This window comes from Pecten maximus, chromosome 5, assembly GCF_902652985.1.
Source record: "Pecten maximus chromosome 5, xPecMax1.1, whole genome shotgun sequence".
In the NCBI taxonomy this organism is placed as follows: domain Eukaryota; kingdom Metazoa; phylum Mollusca; class Bivalvia; order Pectinida; family Pectinidae; genus Pecten; species Pecten maximus.
The window spans coordinates 8527173-8549678 of NC_047019.1; the positions used below are offsets into that span (position 1 = coordinate 8527173).

A 22506-nucleotide genomic window follows, 5' to 3' on the forward strand; every position below is an offset into this window, starting at 1 on the left:
GTTAAACATATCTTTTATAATCATCATAAGAAATTTTACATTTCTAAAAATAATACAAGAACATACTAATTTATTAATTTATATATTCTTTATTCAGTTTCCTTACATAATAATGATTATTGTGATAGATGTTAAACCGTTTAATACTTCTATAAAGACATACTACAAAATACAATGACTATAGTCAAATTCATACATACATATGTTCCTTTTTACTTACACGAATACTTGCTCATATATAACCGTGAACAAAAACACACATTGAGGTTTTTAAATTTCTTAATATTTATGATGCATTTTTTTTAATAAGATAATTAACAGTTATACTTGATCTTTGAATACTGACGCCATTTGTTGAGGGAGTCATGCATAAGGCTTGCCAATTGGTTCTGTTTTTTACTGCCGAACACATACATTAACGTAAAAACATGCAATCATATTATTTGCCATGGAAGTTTCAAAATAGCAACACAATGAAAAAAAAAATGAAAAAAATGCAATTAGAATAACAACGTAAATTTGTATCTTAATGTTGAACAATGCTACTACTGGAAGTTCATTCTAACTAATTCCTTTCTGAACGTTACACAGGTTCCAAACATTTTTTAATACGACGTTAAACTAAATAAATCATACCAAACTTCTAAGCATTGCATTGCAAACCTAGTGTATTTAAATCAGAGTTATTATATGGAAGTACATGCATACAGGAAACAAATGGCAAATTTTAAATTTTCATATAATATATAATTTGAGACACTGTATTGAAGAAAACCACGATATATGTATGTAGAATTGCTTGTACACCGTTACATATACTTAAGTACATGCGTTCGAACTATATCTACTGCTCCGTATATTACCATTCTTATACTGTATATCATTACAACTGTAAGTCGTATGAGATTAAATCATACTTAAAAATGTTTTTCCGAACCTATAATTCTGTCCTTTCAGTACCATATTGTACCAAATCATGACTGTACACCCTTCATTGAATCAGTTATGCTTTTAAACAGTGTATGTAGTTTCTACGGACATATGGTCTGCGATTCAACGCAAATTCGCCAATTTCACCAGTACCTAGCCAAAACACAAATTAAGCACTAATAGGCAGCAAAAATTAAGTTAAGGCTTTTATCATTTCGTAAAATGTTACCAAAAAACCGCTTGTATTTTGCGATATTGTAATTTTGATGGCAAAAAATACAGTTCATTTCTTTAAGTGTTTTATTTTTCTCGGATGTCAGATATTTTTCTCGAATTTAGTGCTTTAATGAAGAGTCTCAAAGTCCAGACCGTACGAAATTCTCGAGCCAATTATCCACCTTATCATAGTATTTGTCATGCCATTCCATATTGACGGAAATTCTATTAAGAGCAACGGCAAACCCTGCGAATTCAGAGGCATCATCGGGATGTATCTCATCTCTCCAGTTCTTGATCTATAAATAGAAGGACGAAATAAATGCTTACATAGATCTTCGAGTTTGAAATCAAATTTACAACATATGTCATCTTCTTTTCATCGTAAATACAATAAAATACTTATTTGACCGAACTGTAAGCGTAAAACATAGTCCTGTTTTATAAAGTAAGGTAAGAAGTAAGACTTAACAATTCAAATTGAGATATCACTTTCCTCTACGCTTATATATTAAACGGTTTTCAATACACGATTTAGAAAATTCCTAACAAATATCACTAAAACGATGGATACCGCAACGTTACCGCTGAGAAGCGTCCTGATAAAATACATAAAGGAAAATGTTTATCGATGGTAAGGTGTAAAAATAATCAATCTGCAGAATGGGTCAATTAAGGTTGCGTTTTTGGGGTATGATCCTCATCATAATTAAGCGATGTTGCTTACCATGTTCATATCGTACTCTGTATACATCCCTTCCGCTGCGATGGTAATTATTTGATTCAACGAGTTCACATCCAGTCCGTAACTATAAAAAAAAAATACGTAAATTATAACACAGCAAAGTTTTTCGAGTATAATAATTTTTAAAATGTTGGGTGAAAAATCAAATTACGAGACATGAAAACAATAATCGCAATTTTGTGTTGTTACATATTATCTTGGGTCATGAACATTAAATACGTACTCGACAACTATGAATTCCCATTTCTTCAGAAGATAATTGAAAGTCGGATAGAAGGCTACAGTGTTTCTGAGAAGTGTAGCGAGTGCACGAGGGGCATCTTGTTTTCTTATTTTAGACGGATCTAGGATGTATTCCAGGTATCTGAAATAAGAAATACAATTATATATACTGGCATTTACATATACATTTGCTGATTCAAATTGATTAATATAGATAAATATATATCAAATTTATGACGTCCCACTGAATATGACGTCTGAAACACTTCGAGTCTTATACAAAATGTACAATTGTGTTAAAATTTACCTGCTGATGATCCACAGACGGTTTGTACAACCCAGTGAACGGAGAGCCCCAGATTGTTCCGCGACTGGTCCACTGACATAGAGGTTGAACATGTAATCCCACTCCTCTTCACCTCCCTCCTTGATAGCTTTACAGAATACTTCTTCCTTGATGTCAGGGGGAATCCTGTAGCCAAGCAACAGAAAGGTCGTTTAATTCATTCGGCCATTCGATATATGTCAGTTGAATACAATTAAGACTGTTGTTATCGAGGCGCCGGATTTTATTCTGATTTCCTTAATGAGAATAAGATCATGGAAAAGAGATACCATAAAAAGTAATCAATTTTTTTTTTAAATTATTATTATTATTTTCTTTTATTTAACTTAAGGCCTTACAGCCCATCAGTAATCAAACACAGAAATCTATAATTAGTGTTATTATATCGAAAAATATATATCATTTTTTATGTCGTCCTTAATACTGAAACCTGCATATACAGTATATTTTCCTCAAATATCTGCTGATATGACATTATTGGTTCAGATTTATATTTTATTTTTGCCGCAACTATTTATATTTAATCATTTTAATATTAGAAGCTATCGAGAAGTTTGATTAGATGTTTTTCATACTTAAAGCTACAAAGCTACCTACCAAGGGGAGATAATTCCCACACTGTTCGATATGTAACGTTTAGAGATACTTACATTGCCCCTGAATTTTTCCAGTCATTAAATAATTGAATTGCTTGATTGGCACATGCTTGGACACCAAATCTGCACGACAATTCAAACATTAACCTAGAAAGTGATCTGAAAAAAGAACCATAATTTTTTTTACCAAAATGTTCTAACATGTCAAAAAATAATCATAGAGGCGAAATTAAGTATACAAAAAGCATGTGTGCAATTTTTCAAATAACCTTTCAACGTCATGGTATGTTTTATATGATGAATAGCTGAATATGTTATTGTTATAGTGATAGACTTAATACTAGTTGACTCGCGCGCGCACACTCAATTCAATTCATTTCAATTCAAACTTTATTCATAGTCGGTACATATTATAACAAATCAACATTAGCTCTATGGAGCTATTAAAACCGACTTCAACAGTAAAGGACATGCACAAATACAGAAAACGATAAATAAAAAAAAGATAAAACATAAAAGCATGCAAATGTATTTACCTGATTAAAAAAGCCATTAATATTTACCTGATTGTGAGTAAAAAAAAAAAAAAAAAAAACCCAAACAAACAAACAAGAAACCACAATTGTATATGCTAAACGTAAGTCGGATATGAAACGATAAGTATATATATTTAATGTTATAAACGTTTTTGTGTAATATAATTTCACGCACAACTAAACAGTAACATTCATGTAATCCACGTGCTGTATTCTGTACGTGTTCTTGCAATGGTGTATTTGTATGTAAACCAGTTCGCAGATGCTAGGAATTAATTCCCATTATATTAATTAGACAACATATGTCGTATTTTTAACAATATTAAAAGAATTGCATAAACATTTTAGAGCAGATTCGATTGTCATCGTTATGTTTAGTGCTATTTAGCTAAATGACTCTGATTTAAACAACACTAATAATAGTGAAATCCAATTTATCATACTACGAGTCTACCTTTCCTGTGTAGGCCGGTTGTCGTACAGGGAAACATTCAGTGAACGTCCTTCTAGCAAGTTTTGCATGAACCGCTGTGGATGAAAACATTTAGCATTTCAACATTTCCTTATTTTGAAAAAGAAACAGGCAATGATATCGCCCATTGGTTCGTTACTCATTAAGTTCTGTAACTCCATCGTATAATTATGCTAACCTAAATACACTGTGCCTATATGTAGCTTAAAGAGGCTTGCCCGCAGAGAGATCAGAAAAATTGGCTAATAGAAAAAGATTTTTTTACACATGACAGATTGTTGGAATTGTTGAGTTTTTCATTTTATTTTCCTTATAAAACGCTGAAAAGTGATATTAAAACCTCATTTTTAATATTATTTATTTAATCGCAACCCGCAATAAGTCTAATTTGATTGACACACCAAAGAAACAAGCACGTGCACACTGCCGCACAGTGATAACTTCAAAGGCAGCGGCGATTTACAAAGAAGATTTGCCGTTATATTCCATACATTTCCCTCTCAGGTTGAGTTTTAAAACGTCTTTTAAATACATAATATGTAATTGTTTTCAAGAAATAAAGTCGGAAAGCCTCTAATTTTGTCACATAGAAACATGTACTGAAGTTTATTTAGTGATCGGAGATGTGCCGTTTACCGGTCCGTCTTCGGGTAAGCCTCTTTAATATTATCACTGACAATTAAAATCATCGCGTCAAGTGTCTTAGATTGCCATGAATTTGGAAGTTTAAAGAAATATTTTACTTATTTTTGTTAAAATGATATTCTCTTTATAGATATGATATGAATTTTTCATATATTTTTCATAAAAAAAAAAAAAAAAAAAATATGAAAAAATATTAATGTGTTTTAGTTAATTCATTATATGACGATCTTACCTCGAAATTTCCGTAGGCTGGACGACTGACAAGCATGTTTGTCGGATACTCGATTTCATTAGCAGCGTATGCCCAAGGTATGTATTCTGTTTCATGACGTAGGTACGTCAGCATATCCCAGGCTGTCACCAAATCAGCCTGTCCAGCCCTGTCAGGACAAAAGAGCTAGTGTTATCCAATTTCAAATACAGACCCATTTTACTATTTGATATGCAGCTCGTTAAAACATTTACATGTTTCATTAATATCATAGTTGATTCAACCGAGCTCAAATGCTCTTCATTATTTACAAGGATTTGCTTCAAATTTATTGGTATTACGATTCCTGAATTTGACTGAAAATCCATGTCATGTTGATGTTGCCACAAACAAAAAAGTCGTCGGTACCATGTAAGGTACTAAAGTTGTATCAATAGTGTAGCTGTGCCAAATTGTTTGAAAGTTGCCGGTAAGTTGTGATTTTGTGATTATATTTCTAGTGGGTTGAGCCACCTATATACAAATGTATATCCACTCATGTCATTGTGAGTTGTATATCAGTGTGCAATTAATGACGGTTCTACGTATCATGTGCGTAACATGTGTATCTGTTTGTCTATGGATATTGTGACACGTGACCTGATACTGACCAATAGCTTAATTACTGCCACCAACTACGGACATGTGTCACCTGTATACTAGGGGTGCACGAGACAAACGGACCAGGGTCGTTGGCGGGACAGGCGGTACCCGGTCATATCAGGTCAGAAATTCCAAACATTAAAACCTTCGCACCAATGCTATGACGTAGGTCTTTTTCATACTTTTATGATATTAATTGGTCCAAATCATCCTATATCAACTATTTGATATATTGTATTTATGACAGTCTAATATAATCAAATTGCACTGAAAAGTCAGTACAGTTAGTTTTTATAGAAAACTAGTTGATAGTATTTTCTAGTGTATTAGACGATATTTGCCGCTACCTATTGTATGATTCATTTTAAAAAGATAAAGTTAAATTATAATCCTTTATATATCTTATATAATTTACGCTTCATATGTCGTGAGTTAGGGATACTCAATTTATTATAAGGGTTGTTTCCCTTTTCTTGTATACGGGTATAGCCCCCGGTGAGTGTGAAAGCGTGATTCTATTATGTTTATCTATGTATTTTACAAAGTATATTTTTGACGGCTCCGAATAAAATTTGCCAAAGAAACCTACCCATGAGTTCTGGTTTTAATAAAGAGGGGAACACATCGAGAACTGTTACAGATAATACGATTCACGTGTGATGTTAGAGTTAGCAGAATCAATACGTCGGTGACGAGTACTTACTGAAATTGCGTGTTCCTCTATGATAAATCAGAGCTACATACAAAAATTTGCAAAAACATCTGTGATGAGTGTCTCTGTATGGTTCAATTACTCACTAAAAAGAGCTCATAAATATGTGATTAGCGTTCCGTATGTTAACGTTATTTACTCTAAAATAGCCCATACATCTGTGGTGAGCACCCCTGTATGGTAGATTTACTTAAAATTAGCCCATATATCTGTGGTGAGCATCCCTGTATGGTAGAGTTAGTTACTTAAAAGGAGCCCATACGTCTGTGCTGAGTGGTCCTCTATGGTGGAGTTACTTACTTAATAAAGGCCCATACATCTGTGATGAGCGTTCTTCTGTGATAAATCAAAACTACATACATAAATATCGCAAAACATCATTGATAAGTGTCTCTGTAAGGTAGGGTTACTTACTTAAAAAGAGCCCATACATCTGTGATAAGTGTTCCTCTGTTTACCAATTGTATTTTCTGCAAGAATCAAAATCAAATCATTCTTATTACAAACATCTACAGTTTCATTTTTAATAAGGGCCAAAGCTCACCACAATCATCGCTCTGTTCGACCTCTGAAGTGATTGTTGATTTATCACAATCCATTTAGTACATTATTTAGGAAGCTTAGCTTACATCATGTAAGAGCCGAAAGAAGGACACAGGGTAGATATGGAATTTTTTGATAAAATATGAAATATTTTGCTTCATATTTTTTCTCCTGTGTCCTTAAATTAATTGAGTTTTTTTCTTCTGGTGTAGGGATTTTGAAACAGACACTTAATACATATCTGAGTCAGTAGATATTAACATTTCTTCTTGTGCACAAATTAGCATCAGTACATATTGATTGTGTATTTGGCGGCTGGCTGACAGTTAAACAAAGTAGAACTTGTCGAATATGTCATTAAAATACCCAAACATATTCTTCTTAACTACATCAAGTTTTATTCATTCAAAATATGTATTGGATAAAAACCAATTTTTTTTGTCTATTTAAGATCCAGGTTCCTATGCTGATAAAAACGAGTAGGGGAAAATAGAAGGAAAAACGGAAACAGATACTAAAGTTAAAATCTTTTGATGAATTTGACAAATGTCATTTAGAAAGGGAATACATTTTAAATTACCGTGTAATCTGTTTTCAGCTGGGTGATCAGAGCATTCCAATTCTCAGGTTCGTAATTCACACGGAAGTAGCCGTAATGTTGAATGTTTCCAATGACCCATCCGCTCGTCTTACTGATGCTGGCGTCGGTAGCATATACTGAAACGAAATCATATTTGTACATTTATAATGTCGTCATATTAATAACATGCATGTAAAATGGTAAACGGATTAACTTAAATCTTTTGAAAGGATTTTACTCAGTGTATGATTGTATCATGTATATTTTATTATTACGAAAGGAAGTTCAATTATTTTACTATCGTATATACACCGTGTTTAATACATGATTACAACTAGTATCCATGCATTGTAGTTATGAATATTTATATATATACATTAAAAAAACCTTTTTTTAAGCTGCGGGTAAGGCACGAGTCATAAAGTTGCCTCCCTTCGTCAATTGTGTTACAATGAAATATACATATATACATTATATATACATATATACCCGCAAAAAAAACCACATGGTCACAGATGACTCCGAACCTTTTCCTGTCCGATCGGGATGTTTTTGGTAAGGAAACAAATAGTACATATGCGCGTTATTTACGAAAATTAAAGTGATAAAGTGACTGCGATCCAAGTAGATAATCAATATAGGTTTTAGAGAAATATTCGCAAAAATATCGTACTCTATAACATGAAGTGTTCGTGTGTACTTTCTCTCGTGGTTAATGAGCTTTCAAATCACTTCGCGGATACAAATGTTCGTGGTTAGCCAATGAAATAATGATTTAACAATAATACACACAACATCATCCGTTGTTACTATATTCGTGGTTCCAAAGCATCGACGAAAACAACGAACGTTTATACACAATGAACTTTTCATCTTATAGAGTATAGGTTTTATCTTCAATGCTCGAAAAAAGAATGAATGATAATTTGTAACTTGTCATCGAGCACTTCGGTTAGGCAATGGAGCCAGTTTGTGCCATTTGGTATTGTGTTCTTTCAAAGTCATTGTTCCTGTACTTTTCGAGAATCTATAGTTCATTTTCATATTTGAAAGAAAATAAACCTTGTGTGTTGGGCGCCATCCATACGACGTCATTCGCTGTTTGGTTGAAATTCAGTTCTTGATCTGTCGTGTAGGTAAATGGAATATTCCAGCTGTATCTGTAATTTATATAAACCATTAAAATACACGTCAAATCAGCTTGGTATGTGTGATTTTGTTGTTATTTTTTATATTGTAACTTTGTTCATTTACATATTGATACACGCTGAATACCCAAGAATTGTTATTTAAGCCCATAAGAATACCTTAGTTAGAAAAGAAACTTAAACAGGAATAGACTATACCGTATACACATAGTTGGTTATTTTCACGGGTCAATATTTTTGCGATTTTCATCTGAAACAAAAGATATGGTTATATGATGATCAATGTAATTTTTCGCGATTGTGCTCCCGAAGTCGAATTACAAATTGATCAACACCTGATTGATGATGCAGTATATCATAACATGTAACAGAAAATATAATTGTCTCCAAAATTTTGGCTGAGTCGGCTAAGAACGGTAAAAGATAACGACCTTCTCACCTGGAGTATATTTCGCGGATAATATTTACCCGACCATTTGATCATTTCGTACCATAATTTGCACACAGTTTTAAGTATGAATGAAACGACCTACATACCTTTTTTTGTAGGAAAACGTCATTTCCTGAGATTTTTTTCAATAATTTTCAGGTAGAATGAAAATTGCTAAAGCATTAACAGGAGAAAACTATAGTGTAATCGATAATTACTCCGACATATACATTCCTCTTTTGCATCAAATGTTTAAGGATCTCGAAATTTGCAACTAAAAAAGACTACAACCTTAAATAATTGTGATTGATATATTTACTAAAGCATACATTGGGAAGACATGCTATCCGTCAAGTTGTCTCGATTATCTTACCCTGCAAAATCTGTTGTATTATCGGACTGTAGAAGGAATCTTCTCTGGTTCAGGTACAGACCTCCATTTACTCTCCTCACTGTCACAACCGGGTAGTTCGTTTGTAATATCCACGAATCCATTACAGCCTTTATGTTGAAATCGGTTTTGCCATCCTCGATCGCTTGCTATGAATGTATTCATGTTAGTTTAAAAACAAGCACGGAATTGTAGGAATAAAATATCATACGGCTTTTTAGAAAAAAAACGGTTCCTGTTTTCCAAAATGAGAATTATAATGTTCCGAAAGGCTTCGTTAGTGAAATATATCATCTGAGAAGCAAATATGTATATAATCAACAGTATCTTCGATAAAGAGAAAGACAATATCATTTAAAAGATTTGATAATGCAACTATCTTTAGATATATTCATGATTAGCGTCTCCACCGCAAGGGCAGAGGAAGGACTAAAGTATCACTACAGTTGAGAAATTTGTTGGGGATCAAAATATATGTTAGTAACCGACAAAAAGGAAACTGAAATTTAAAAGAAAATGAACTTGTACTGATCAATAGAATCCTACTTTGACCTGTTCCGTTGACAGGAATATCTCAACCTGAGTGTAAATAAACTCTTACACGAGAGGTGAGATGTCTTTGTCCACGGTAAAGGCCCATTTTTGATTACGTGTATTTTGCTCATATACTGTGCTTAAGAGGTAACAAATTGTAAGGTGTATTTCCATCATGTCACCATAAAAACTTTGTTGTTATGACGTTATCAACTTGTGATGTGGTTATGCTACATTAAATGATGACGTTAGGCTATTGTGAGCTATATATGTAGGCTATTTCATTTGTCTGCTATCCATAAAAACACAAAGACAATACTTATTTTGGCCAGCAAGATTGCAAGAAAAAATTCTGACGAAATATGAAATTTCTATTTAAAGGGGGTACCTTTTGAATGGTATAATAAAAAAATAAATACCGCCTGCAGGGCTGCCCACAAGTCATCATGAGCAACATTTCCATAAGCCTTCTCTCTTAGATATCCCTGAAACATTTTAAAACAATCCTTTACGTTCATTAATATCAAGGGAAAGGCTTATAATGATTTTGTTGTTTCAAATGATCGCGTAGAAAGAATGGATTATTGCTAATAAGTAATAATTAAACGAACCAACAAGTACAGTTCTTGGGGAAGCCTTATCTATAGCGGATATGAAACGTATCGGACATGGGATAATTCATTATTGAAGCATATTGCTACAGTTTATAAAGCATTGCAAGACATTATTTTCTGAAACTTCCTCGTTATGCGAAACAAAAACAGTGAATGTGTGTTATATATATATCACTGTCAAGTTGCATATGGTTAAAGACATACTTCTATTTTATTAATTATAAATTTATTTCTTCAATAATGAATTCTCCCGTGTCCCATACAATTCCGATACGGCTACGGCCACGTGTAAGGTTTCACACAAAAGGTTAAGTTAAGTATACTGTATATGTCTTCTAAAATTAAGAATCTGTTCTATCTTTGAAACCAGTAGAAGGCACAGTTAGAATTACACGAAATTGCCAACTTACTTTTTAGAATTTCATGATATACACTGCTAAAACAACAATTAACGGAAAATGACCTAAAATAATCTTGTATGGTAGAATAGTATATTGTGCATTATTCAATGATCAACTTGTTTTTTTGTTGCTATGAAACAGTTTCCTCCTGAATCATTATCGATCACCATTGTTTTAACAAATTTTAATTGCATGATAAACAAAAATATAAGGTTGTGGAATTATTGTGTGTGCTCTAGCCAAAAGAATGTTTTGATTGAATAGACTAAAAAACATTATCGCATTTGAATAATGGAATATCGCAGAATGTCCAAATCAAATGTTCAATTGGTCATTAGCAATTACAACAAATATGTCAGATCTATGGCCAGGCAAGCTTTCCTTTAGGCATATGAAAACATGAATGCGACGTAGATAATGGTAAATTTAACTAAGTGCTTACGCGCTTTATGGTGCACTATGTTAGTTCTGTTTGGCTTTTATATCGTAGATAAGTGATATGGTCCGAATTCGTTAAGATAATATACTAGTATTACAATAAAATAAGAAAATAATTAAATACTCTAACATACCTGTAAACCTTTTCTGAAGGTTTCTGGTCCAAGGAAGAACCACATCATTCTAATAACAGCGCAACCCTTGAAATAACAAAAGATTCGAACTCTTGAATTTTCCATAGATTACAACTATAGAGATAAATACAATGTACGTAGTGTACGTAAAACAAAACCTATCGTTTTGCTTGTGGATGAAATACTTCGCGGTTTTTGTTGTTTTAAAAACAGTGCGCTATTCAAAATGTTGGTTATCTTGAGAAAGTGATATTTATTATCGATACCCAGTGAACCATTTTTTTCAACGGAAAATTAAGTTATTTGTAAATTTTAGCAAAAAAACTTTCTTCATATTCCAAACAATATCGATTGGAAATTGATTGGTAAAAATGATTTAACAATATCAGAGAGCCTTTTCGCTGAAAACCATTCAGGATTCATGAACTCGTGAATGCGTCCGTTTTTGCATATTCACAACATTGGTTATTTGTTTGAAGAGTGTTTTTATTGTAGTTAATATTAATGAGGGAATTTCCATGATCTTCTAAATATGAAATTATGCAATGATTCGTGCCCGGCAGCGTGTTTGAAATGTCAGAACTATTTACGCTTGAAACATTCCCGTTTAGTAATTCATGTTACTTAAGCTACCGGAATCAATAGGCAATCAATATATCTTAATGTAATATATGTTTTTACATACTTGTTAAACCGAGCAGTGATATCATTAGATTCAATCTAGGAAAGTACAGTAAAACTGGTTATTTCAGGGGTCTGAATATTCACGTTTGTAGATTCAGCACTGTGGTAAAACCACCGTCCTCGTCGTGCCAGCCGATCCAAGCTTCGTTCGCGAATGCACAAAGTTGAATTCTTATACGCAACATGCAGTTTTTTTTTCGTAAAACTACATTCATACCTCGCATCGACTGATGTTGATTTATCATACCTGGTCAATTTAAACATAAAAAAACCTAACAAATCACCAAAAAACACAGAATGAAGCATTCGTGTCAGTCAGTGCAGACTCAACGCGGGACCTGCGATTAAGGTGACGTCATCGGAATGTTTATTTTACATGAATAAATTAATGAGGTGGAACATTAACAAACATGCGATGTCAAATAATAAAGTGTTTAAAACAATTATTTTAGTTGTTTGTATACATTTATCCACCTGTGGACTGATTCACAGATTAATTTCAGGGACCAAACTTTCGCGACAAAGTCAATTGCGCGCGAAATAGTGAAAAACATCATCCCCGCGAAAATAACCAGTTATAGGCATTCCAGTATACAATTAGCACACCTTGTAGTAAGTGATGATCTCAAACAGAGCTAGTATCTCGTCAGGCGTGTATGCCTCTCTGTAGACTGGTGTGACACTTTCCACGCTGTCCACGTCCATCACAGGCTGTATCACGTACAGGTTAATCAGATCCATCTACAACTCATCAATATTCATAGTTTTTACCTGTAGGGCAAATAAGGTACACTCAGGCATACTATACGTTGTACATTTTGTCTATTCATCCTTCAAGAGCATATTATGTACAAATATTTGTTAGATATTGGAGTTATCGGTGTCCGGTTATCTTTTCTACCTCGGAGACATCTTCAAAATCTTATTTTCAGTGTCTCATTGAAAATCCAGAACGCTTCAGATCTGTTTGTTTTCTTCCTTTTATACTCTTTTCATTCAGGACGTTTCCATATATACCCTTCTTGTGCAATGAAGATAGGAGCAATGTTACATATAGAAGCAATCACAGACACGCATTTCTTTAATCTACCATTGGTTGAATGGAGCTAATCTACATAAGAATTGTGGTTTCCCTATACCGGTACTGTAATAAACGGTAAGGTATAGACTAAGGTGTATACCCACCATCTTTGACTGGTATTGAATTTTGATATTGTAAGTGTGATGAAAATGAATGCGAGTTTTCTGTATATCGATTTCGGTCCCTGGGTTACAATGTAACACTATACATTGACGGATGTTGTTAAGTAAAATCCTTTCAATTTGTAATTACATTGCTAGATTTATGCACACCCAACTTTTTAATATGGGGTTAAATCACTATATCCTCTATATATACTTGCTGGAGTTGTACCTGTTTATTTGGTTTGAAATGTCAGGCTCAAACTTACCAGTGGAAGGACCAGAATCGGAGTTCAATTGGGCAACTTGTAATAACAGCTAAATGAGTATCACATTTCAAGACTTTGTTAATACAGCGCTTACTCAGCCAAGGTAGTTATATATTCACCATATCCCATTCAGGATCCACAAGATCCACTCCGAGGAAGGAGAGAAAAGTAGCAAAACCTTCATTCAGCCAAATGTCGTCCCACCATGCCGGGGAAACAAGATTACCAAACCACTGTAGAAAACAAGTGAATCATGAGTGTCTGGTAACATTATTTTGACAACCGACTATAGGATAATACGAACATACTAGTTTAATAGCAATAAAGCTCTCTCTTTATTTTACTTTACCAAAGGATAAAACATACAGGTAATAAAAGAAAAAAAACATTTACAGCACGTTAATTCGTCATTTGTTATTTAATGAGGTGCCTTAGAGACATCTACAATGGAGTCTTTTTCCCTGCAAATTGTTGATTTGGTTAAATTTTAAGAGCTTTGTTTATACAAGGTTTGAGGCCCTTGATACAGACAGTGTTATGTAAGGACGTGTTAAGACGACGCCAAAAGAGGAAAAAAGCCGATCGAAAATTAATCTTAATCAGAACCAAGACAAATTGAAAAAGACAGGGCGAAAAAAGAATTTGATAAAATGCAAAAAATAAAATAAAATAAAATAAATAAATAAAAAAAAACTAAAAACTAAAATAAAATCCAATTTATAGACCGATAACAAAAGTGTAGGCTTCTTTTTACTGTCTTTAGGTTCTTCGTGTACATTATTATAATGAAAGTCAATCTATTTAATGGAGCCCATGAAAAACGATTAGCCCGTGTTTGTATTTAAAGCCACGACACCGCGTGTCGAGGCCGTTAAAGTGCTATGCTCTTCAGACTACTTACAGAATGGACGATCTCGTGTGCTAAGACCTCGGCTGTTAATTCTTTGTCGTATGTGGTAGTTACACCTTCAGTGTATATTAGATAAGTTTCTCGGTAGGTCATAAGTCCCCAATTTTCCATGGCACCGTATACAAAGTCAGGTAGGCCCACATTGTCTATAAAAAGATAATACGGTGTTACATCTGGATGCAAATTTTCTGTATGTTATAATTATATAGCATAACATCAACATACGATATCAGACAATTTGACGTTATCCTGGGCGTTGAACAATACGGTATATACTATAAAAATACGTGTGAAAATGATTTACCGAGTTTGGGAAGAGAGAATGAAATATTGAAATACTCCTCGAAGCTGTCAAGAAGTGAACTTCCAAGCTGCAGAGCTAATCCCGTCTGGTTGATATTTGCCGGCGTGGTATATACTCCGAACTGAAATACAGGTATATAATGTAGATAAGACCAGTATATCCATTCAAAATATACAGTAGTTCCTAGTAAATATAAATTTCAGTTACAAATACAAATCTTGATAAGATATTGTATTACTTATGATGTTGATAGGACTCAATAGGATTTCAAAAACAAAGTTTGTTTGTGATACGATCTGCTAATGTGCATCTTAGCTCAATGGTCACCTCGTGGATTCTTATTTATTTTTTTTTTATTTTTATTGAATTTTTTTTGTTTGAATTTTTTGTTTTTAATTTTTTTTTTTGTGTGTTTTTTTTTTAAATTTTTTTAAATTTGTTTGTTTGTTTTTTGTTTGTTTTTGTTTTGGTTTAAAACAAATTAATAACAACAAATTCTATGGCGTCATATATGTAATAATCGTTATGACCTCACAACACATAGTACATGTATAACTTGTTCAAAAATATCACATGACGACATTTCAATGTTTTCATAATGCAAATTATAAATCAAAGTCGCTCTGTTTCAAACATCTTCCTTGCAGAAACAAATCATTTTAGCATTCACTCTATTGTTTCATATATCAATGACATTGTGCTGTCAACCCTGTTATTCACAAAACTCACCAAAACATTATTTGTTGATTGTTTTTTCACACTTTCCAGTTCTCCGAAGACAAAGGCAACTAAATATGTAGGCATTGTGACCGACACATCGAAATGGTCCGCAATATAGCCATCTCCTCTGTAATAGTAGTATTAGAATATGTAATAGTCTTGTATACTATATATTGGTGGTTTGCTCTAATAATGTTGCGAATTAAATGTATCATTTTCCGGGCTATTAGTACGAGAGATACATGTTGCTGATAATGACGTATGGCACGGCCATTATACAATAAAAATTAAGAATACACACGTAGGAATGTCAAAAATATAAACAAAATATAGATAACGCGGATATTCTCAGATATGTACGGGGAATATGTTCACATGTTCCGGCAGGGTAGGCGTCTTTTGCTTCAATGATGGCAGCAGTCATGTGACTAAGACGAATGTAGAAACTATAGTTGATTTTCTTATAAATGATATCCAGGCTGGATAAATAAAGACTACATAAATTTGCAGGTTCCTTTGGTGAACAGTATTCAAATACTTACAAGTCCGCTGAATATTTAAGTGGCATGTTCGAGAGACTGATAATCTGAGGCTGTCTTTCTAGTGTAATGTCGAACTTTGCCTTCATTGCCGGCTCGTCGAAACAAGGAAACGCATGTCTTGCAAATGTAGGCTCAAACTGGGTGACAGCCATATACCTAAGAGAAAATATCAGTAGATATTAATTGCCTAACACGAAACGACGAAAATACTTTTATTCAAGTTGAATAAATTGTGTTTGTAAAACATATAGTTACTAAATATTTACAATTCGAAAATTTATTTAGAAAAGAAAAAATGTGCTTTGTGCATTTCATTCGACAAATATACCTACACTGGAATCATTCAGAATAATTGTCCATTGCATCATTTACATTTTATTTCATGAAACGGTAAATTTGTACTTACTTAGTCATATTGGCTGCTTCGTCTTTGTATGTGCTGACGTACATGCCCAAAAGAACTGTGTTCGAGAGTTTATCTTCAAATGCGAGACGAATGATATACTGAGCCCCAACAACTAAAGGTTTATCTAACGCGATGATCAGGAACTGTCTAGACGTGTCTTTAGTAGTGCTGAGGACGACAGGAGATATCTCACCGACAGTGACCGCCTCAACTGTTGGTGTAGCAGTAAGGTTTTGCTGGGCAATGTGGAGAGTGATGTTGTTCGTCGCACTATTGCATTCTATAGTTATCGCAACGGTACCGTTGAAAGTAAATGTCTCTGGCCTGTTGTTGTACATCTCCGGCCTCAAATGTAGGTTATAGTGGAGCGGTTTTACTGAGGTGGGCAGCCGAGTATCTCTGACCGGTCCAGGAGGAGGACTTGGTGGGGTTGTTGTATTCACCATGGTTGATGTTGTACCAAGTTGCATAGTTGTGGTCATTGGCTGTGCAGTGGTCGCTGCTGGACACAGTCCGCCTGCATATAGAAAATAAATGAAATTATGACATCTATATACTATAAATGTATACATATTGCCAATGGTCTTATTCTAGTGATTTCCGCGCTGAAAGTTTATCGGTTAAATATTTTTGCATAGCCGTATAATATTCTTTTGGCCTCGGATATGACGCGACAGGTGTCGTTACTGGTCAAGATGAAGTATGTGATTAGCCAATGTAGCGATAAATGCAAAATACAGGTATGCAGTTAAAAACAAAACAAACTTGAGATTGAAAGTAAGCTAAATAAGTGAATGTATCTTTTCAAATGACACATAAATAAAGTAATATTCCTGATTCAAATACAGTCTTATTAGCACCAAAAATGATTCAAACTGATATAATTTTGTAATCCGTGCTGAAACGCATTAGTTCGTTAATTTATTTTACCAGCAGTTTTACATTACAACCACTAGCATTAAAACTATGCCGTTTATCTTTTTAAAAGATATTTCTTGTTATTATTTATTAGTTTCTGTATGCTACCCCACAATGAGGTAGCATCTACTCATCATCGTGTTAATTTGTTTGGATTCAGTTACAAACTTGATAAGAATGTGCCGAAATGTATTCCTTTCAGTTATGAGGACAATTGCTTTTTTCTTAACTCTCCATTTTGGATTCAAAAATTTGCTGCCTAAAGTTACAAAAAGCCGTACGATGGAGCTTAGATTCATTGGCTGGAATATATCTTTATATTAAGATATTTGTTAAATTCACGTTTCAAGGTGATTTTCCCTTTGATGCTTTTGTTAAATTCGTAAAGCTGTCTCTTGTGCCTTTATTGATTACAATTGAAAATCAGCACAGTTAGAATGAAATTATTTGTTGGAATGCCCCTACTACTTCATGCCTAAAACACGCATTATTTATCTTTTTAATCAACATTTGTCTTGCCTCACATATCCATTTACACTAACGCTAGTTCCTAGCTGTATCAAAAAGTCTTAGTATGATGACGTTTCACACATTACGTTTGTAGTTTATTAGCAATATGGTGGCTGATTACGGCTTATTCGTGTTGGCGTATTGGCGCTGTGGCGGTTTAAGAGACAAATATCGTCTTGTCGCGTTTTAAACCACAACAAGGCGCCAAAACGCCATGGCGGCAACACGACATTTCATCACGCCAACACGCTAACACGAGGTGGCCGTAATCAGCCACCATACTTAATGTGTTGATACTTTAATGTAGCTTTCCCCTATGTTGCTATTTTGTATTTCTTCCGGAATTACTTAAGCACTAATTTAACAAAGTACTCAATATATAATAACCGAATGACATCCCAAAGAAAGCAATTGCTTTAAGAATAGTTAAATAGCTAGGACAAAAATATAACACATTTGATTTTCACATCTAGTATCCCATTCAGCTGTTGAACAACCCAGTCAGTTTGTCGTTATACCGTCATGGATAAAAGCACAGGAAAACTGTCTTATAATTCAGCGGTGTCAATATATGAAGCACCCGGATATTCATTGCAAATGCCTATCCCAAACTTGTTGGCGTCGAGCTAAGGCACATAACGACCTTTATTTTGATGATAGTTATGATAATTTTATCATAAATGAAACGAAATGGAAATGCTCAGATGCGAAATGATTATAGAGTGGCTAAATATCGAAAATTAAAGCTGTATCGAAAAGGAAGAAATTTGTTATAATTATAAGCCAGGGACCAAATCGTCTCCAGTAGATAACATTGTATTGATACTGTATACATACTGTATTCCAAACAGCACTTAAAGTTATTCAAATGTAGATGACACAGGATGCAGAAGATCAAATCAAGATAAATGTCTGCAGTCTTGTCAACACAGCATATCCCCAGGCATCCATAATCCATTTAGATATTTAGAATGAAATGTTTTCACAGAGTATTAGCGTGCTTAAGAGATAATAAAATAATCTGAAAGCAACGTTCTGAATACCCGTGATACTTATGTTGATGAGATAAAATCTATATCATGGACTAGTGAGTGCATCGGGTCATTTGTTTGATGTCTCTCCGACGTATCCCGGGGTTTATAGTGACGACGTCTCCCCGACGTATCCCACAGGTTATAATGACATGCTATATTTTATTTTGCACTCACGTTTTCACTCAATTAGCTCTTCGGGTGCATATACCGTGAAAATAGTGGTTCATTTATAAACTATATATATTTGTTTATATATTGCCCAGCAGCAATAACATTTTAAGTTGACTATGCCGTTTTCCGTTTCATAATACCTTCATGTGCAGCAAAAGTCTGAAGAATCGCCAAATCGCGACGAAAGTGCTAAAGACATGTTGTCAAGGTTTTCGTTTTATACGTGTATATGAATACAAGCTGCGGGTATTTCTGGCTATGCGACGAGGTGTTAAGTGCCTTTGTAGTTAATCTACAATGAATCTGAATTTAATCTATATTTATAGTTTATGTATATTTAATCTATGGTTAATCTATAATTAATTGATAGTTTTTCTATATCTTATCTATAGTTTATGCAGAGTTTATCTATAGGTAAAATATAGTTATTATATAGTTGATATATAATTGACATAAATTTCATTATATTAAATCGATGATTAACCGATAGCCTATCTATATTTCATAAACAAAATTATCTGTAGTTAATCAAAAGTTGTTCTATAGTTAATGGATATTTTATTTATAGTAAGATAATAGTTTCCATATTATTAAACTATATTTTATGCATACTTAATATATAGTTTATCTATCGTTTGTCTGTAGCTTAGTTATAGTTCATATACCCACTGAACTTTTACTAGTGCTTTAAAATGTTCATTCTAAATCAAAAAACAAATACTGTGATCGTACGTATAATATTGAAAGTTATTTCTTCGTATTAAAAATCTTTACTTTTTTAATGAATATCTTAAGCCGAGATATCGAACAGTTCAGAGTTTATATAGGTCATAGTCTATACACATCTCAGCTCACTTTTTATAGCTCTATTTGGGTAGGATGTTAGTACTAGTCTGACCTATTACAAGCTTGACATAATGTTTACAAACTCATTCCAACATCATTATTTCACAATCAATTTAACTCAGATTGTGTATATCCAACGAATGAAAAAAAATATAACAAAAAAAGATACGCATGTTTATATTACTGTTATAGAGATAATCTATGTCTATATATTTTCTCATTTAAATCATTAAGCTAACAATTCGTTACTAGTTCATGTATTCCATTTCAGATAGATTGTGTGTATGCATGTGAGGCGAATGTAGACTGATAGAGGGGGGACGTGTAGAATCATCGGGTATCAACATGGCCGGCAGGGTTACATTATAAATTGTTAACCTGATTTACATTTAATATCCTAAAAAGCAATGAAAAGTATTTTCCGGGATCGTGATGACTCAGGGGAATAAGTTGTGAAGGTATAAGAAATATTGATCACTTTCCACTCGAAGCATTTAACGTTTCTGAGGAAGTTGTAATTACGAAGTGTCTATACTGTCATGGTTGTTGGCATTGCTAGGATACTTTCTTACTTTGGTAAGAAATTTCGTAATGAATTTTTACTATTTTCTCAATGTTATGATGTGACATTGATAAGCTCTGCTCCGTCAGGACTCGGATAATGTGTCATTGCTACAATACACGGAAATACTTTCTTTTGCAACAACTTTTAGCATTGGACAAATATAGAGCAAATAAGGAATAAAGCTACGTGTTCAAGCTTATCATAGTGTCCACTTATGTATATTTACATATTCTTGAACGCTGGGTCAATCTTTATACGAACTATTTTCGTAAATAGCAGTTTAATTGTAAACTGTTTTCTCATCTAAATTCTCAATACACCCATGTTGCATGGCTATTGAAGTGTGCCTAAGGTAACAAAGTGTGAACCGGTGGGCTATGGTCATTTGGTAGATAAATCTACAGATCTGTGATTTTAAACGACCCCTGAAGAACAGTTGTCAAATACGTGAACACAAGAATTATGTTATGTCCTTGATTTACCCTGAGGCAGTCAACTTTTATCACCTCTCTCACACCAAGGCGAATAGTTCCTATTCAAATACTCACCCACTGAGCCGTGTAATATATACAAAGCTAACTCCGGTATTGAGGGTAGCCACATTAAGACTGAGATATTTGTAAATACACAATAGTGAATGGGTGATCTTAGTCAGTAAAACTACAATGGCTTACCACAATGTGTCGATTTTCACCCGAATTTTTCAGCCATTTACCAACAGATACATATGACTGTCGATGTAATACCATGCCAGATTATATCACACATACCGATATTGAGATATTTCTACAGCACATATTATCATATTAAATATATTGTATTATATATCACTTATACATCATTTTCCTTAAAATACCCTTGTAATGCCAAAAGCGACCTTGATAATTATGCTCAAAGGAAATACGACAAATAATCCTATAGACATTAAGAAATGCAATTAAAATTTATATTTTTACCTTTATTTATGTAACAAAAGGGTAACAATGTATAAGAACTAGCTATTAACAGTATCGAAGACATAAATAAATATTTTATGTTCAGCAATATACAACAATTACAAATAAATTATGTAATTAAATGAATATAAAATGTTAAACAAAATACGTATATATGCGTGTTACCGAACAAATAAGGATAAACTAACATCACATACCATAATATTACTTTTTATTAAAAAAAATACCTACATAACTGCTGGTTTCCAAGAACAGCTGACGCCTTGCAGGTTTCCGTCAAAAATCCTGGGGCCATTGTCACGGCACCATCTACTGGCCCACACGAGCAGTTACAATTTAATTCCTTCTGATTTCCAGCAAAGTGCACGATTAATCCAACGCCTACAGCGATACCTATAGCCAACAAAACCATGAGGAACCCCGAAGCACTGGACATTCGGCACCCTGCATCCTCATCGTTGCGCCCCATCTTTTTTCTACCCTCAATGTCAGAAAAATCGAATTTGTCTGTAGAGCCCTCAAACATCTCCTCTGAAGCTACCCACCTGTGTTAAGGTCCTTCCGAGGCAGATGAATGCCGGGTATATTTAAAAGGCAGTAAACTGGAACCTGTCAAATATGTTTACTTTCCGCTGTAAGTGCGTTAAGTCAGCCTTGTCGATACCAAGGACACTGTACGAAAATTGTTTTGAGACATCGAAGAGAACATATTGCGCAATAGATCACTACAAAATAAAAGGTGTGGTCTAAGTGTAAACCAGCTCTTCATTTAAGCTGCCATATTCACGTTTAATATCCTGTACTTGGTTGTGCCATGGTGTCATTATGCTGGGTCATGTTTGGCAAACTGTTTTTGTATATACGATACATATGGTATACGAGTAGTCCGTTGTTGTATTCAAGTCTTCTATAGGTCAATCAAAGTCGCCCTGAGTGATCCTACCTTAGTGATCAAATGCAGTTCGCGATTATTACCTAAAATATCACATTAATAATATTCCTT

At 33.7% G+C, this 22506-nt stretch overlaps 1 protein-coding gene across 1 annotated transcript; it reads right to left on the reverse strand.

Moving 5' to 3' along the window:
* Positions 1–66: 66 nt before the first annotated feature.
* LOC117327046 (aminopeptidase Ey-like) lies at positions 67–22093 on the reverse strand. Its single transcript, XM_033883870.1, has 21 exons — positions 21735–22093; positions 16504–17020; positions 16098–16253; positions 15565–15682; positions 14836–14956; positions 14523–14677; positions 13741–13854; positions 12777–12911; positions 11487–11552; positions 10319–10384; positions 9348–9514; positions 8459–8556; positions 7397–7533; positions 6688–6743; positions 4941–5088; positions 4046–4119; positions 3110–3214; positions 2421–2585; positions 2115–2255; positions 1874–1955; positions 67–1445 (listed from the first exon to the last, which is right to left on the reverse strand). The coding sequence occupies exons 1-21, from the start codon at positions 22027–22029 to the stop codon at positions 1287–1289; spliced, it is 3075 nt and encodes a 1024-aa protein (XP_033739761.1). The 5' UTR covers positions 22030–22093; the 3' UTR covers positions 67–1286.
* Positions 22094–22506: the final 413 nt, after the last annotated feature.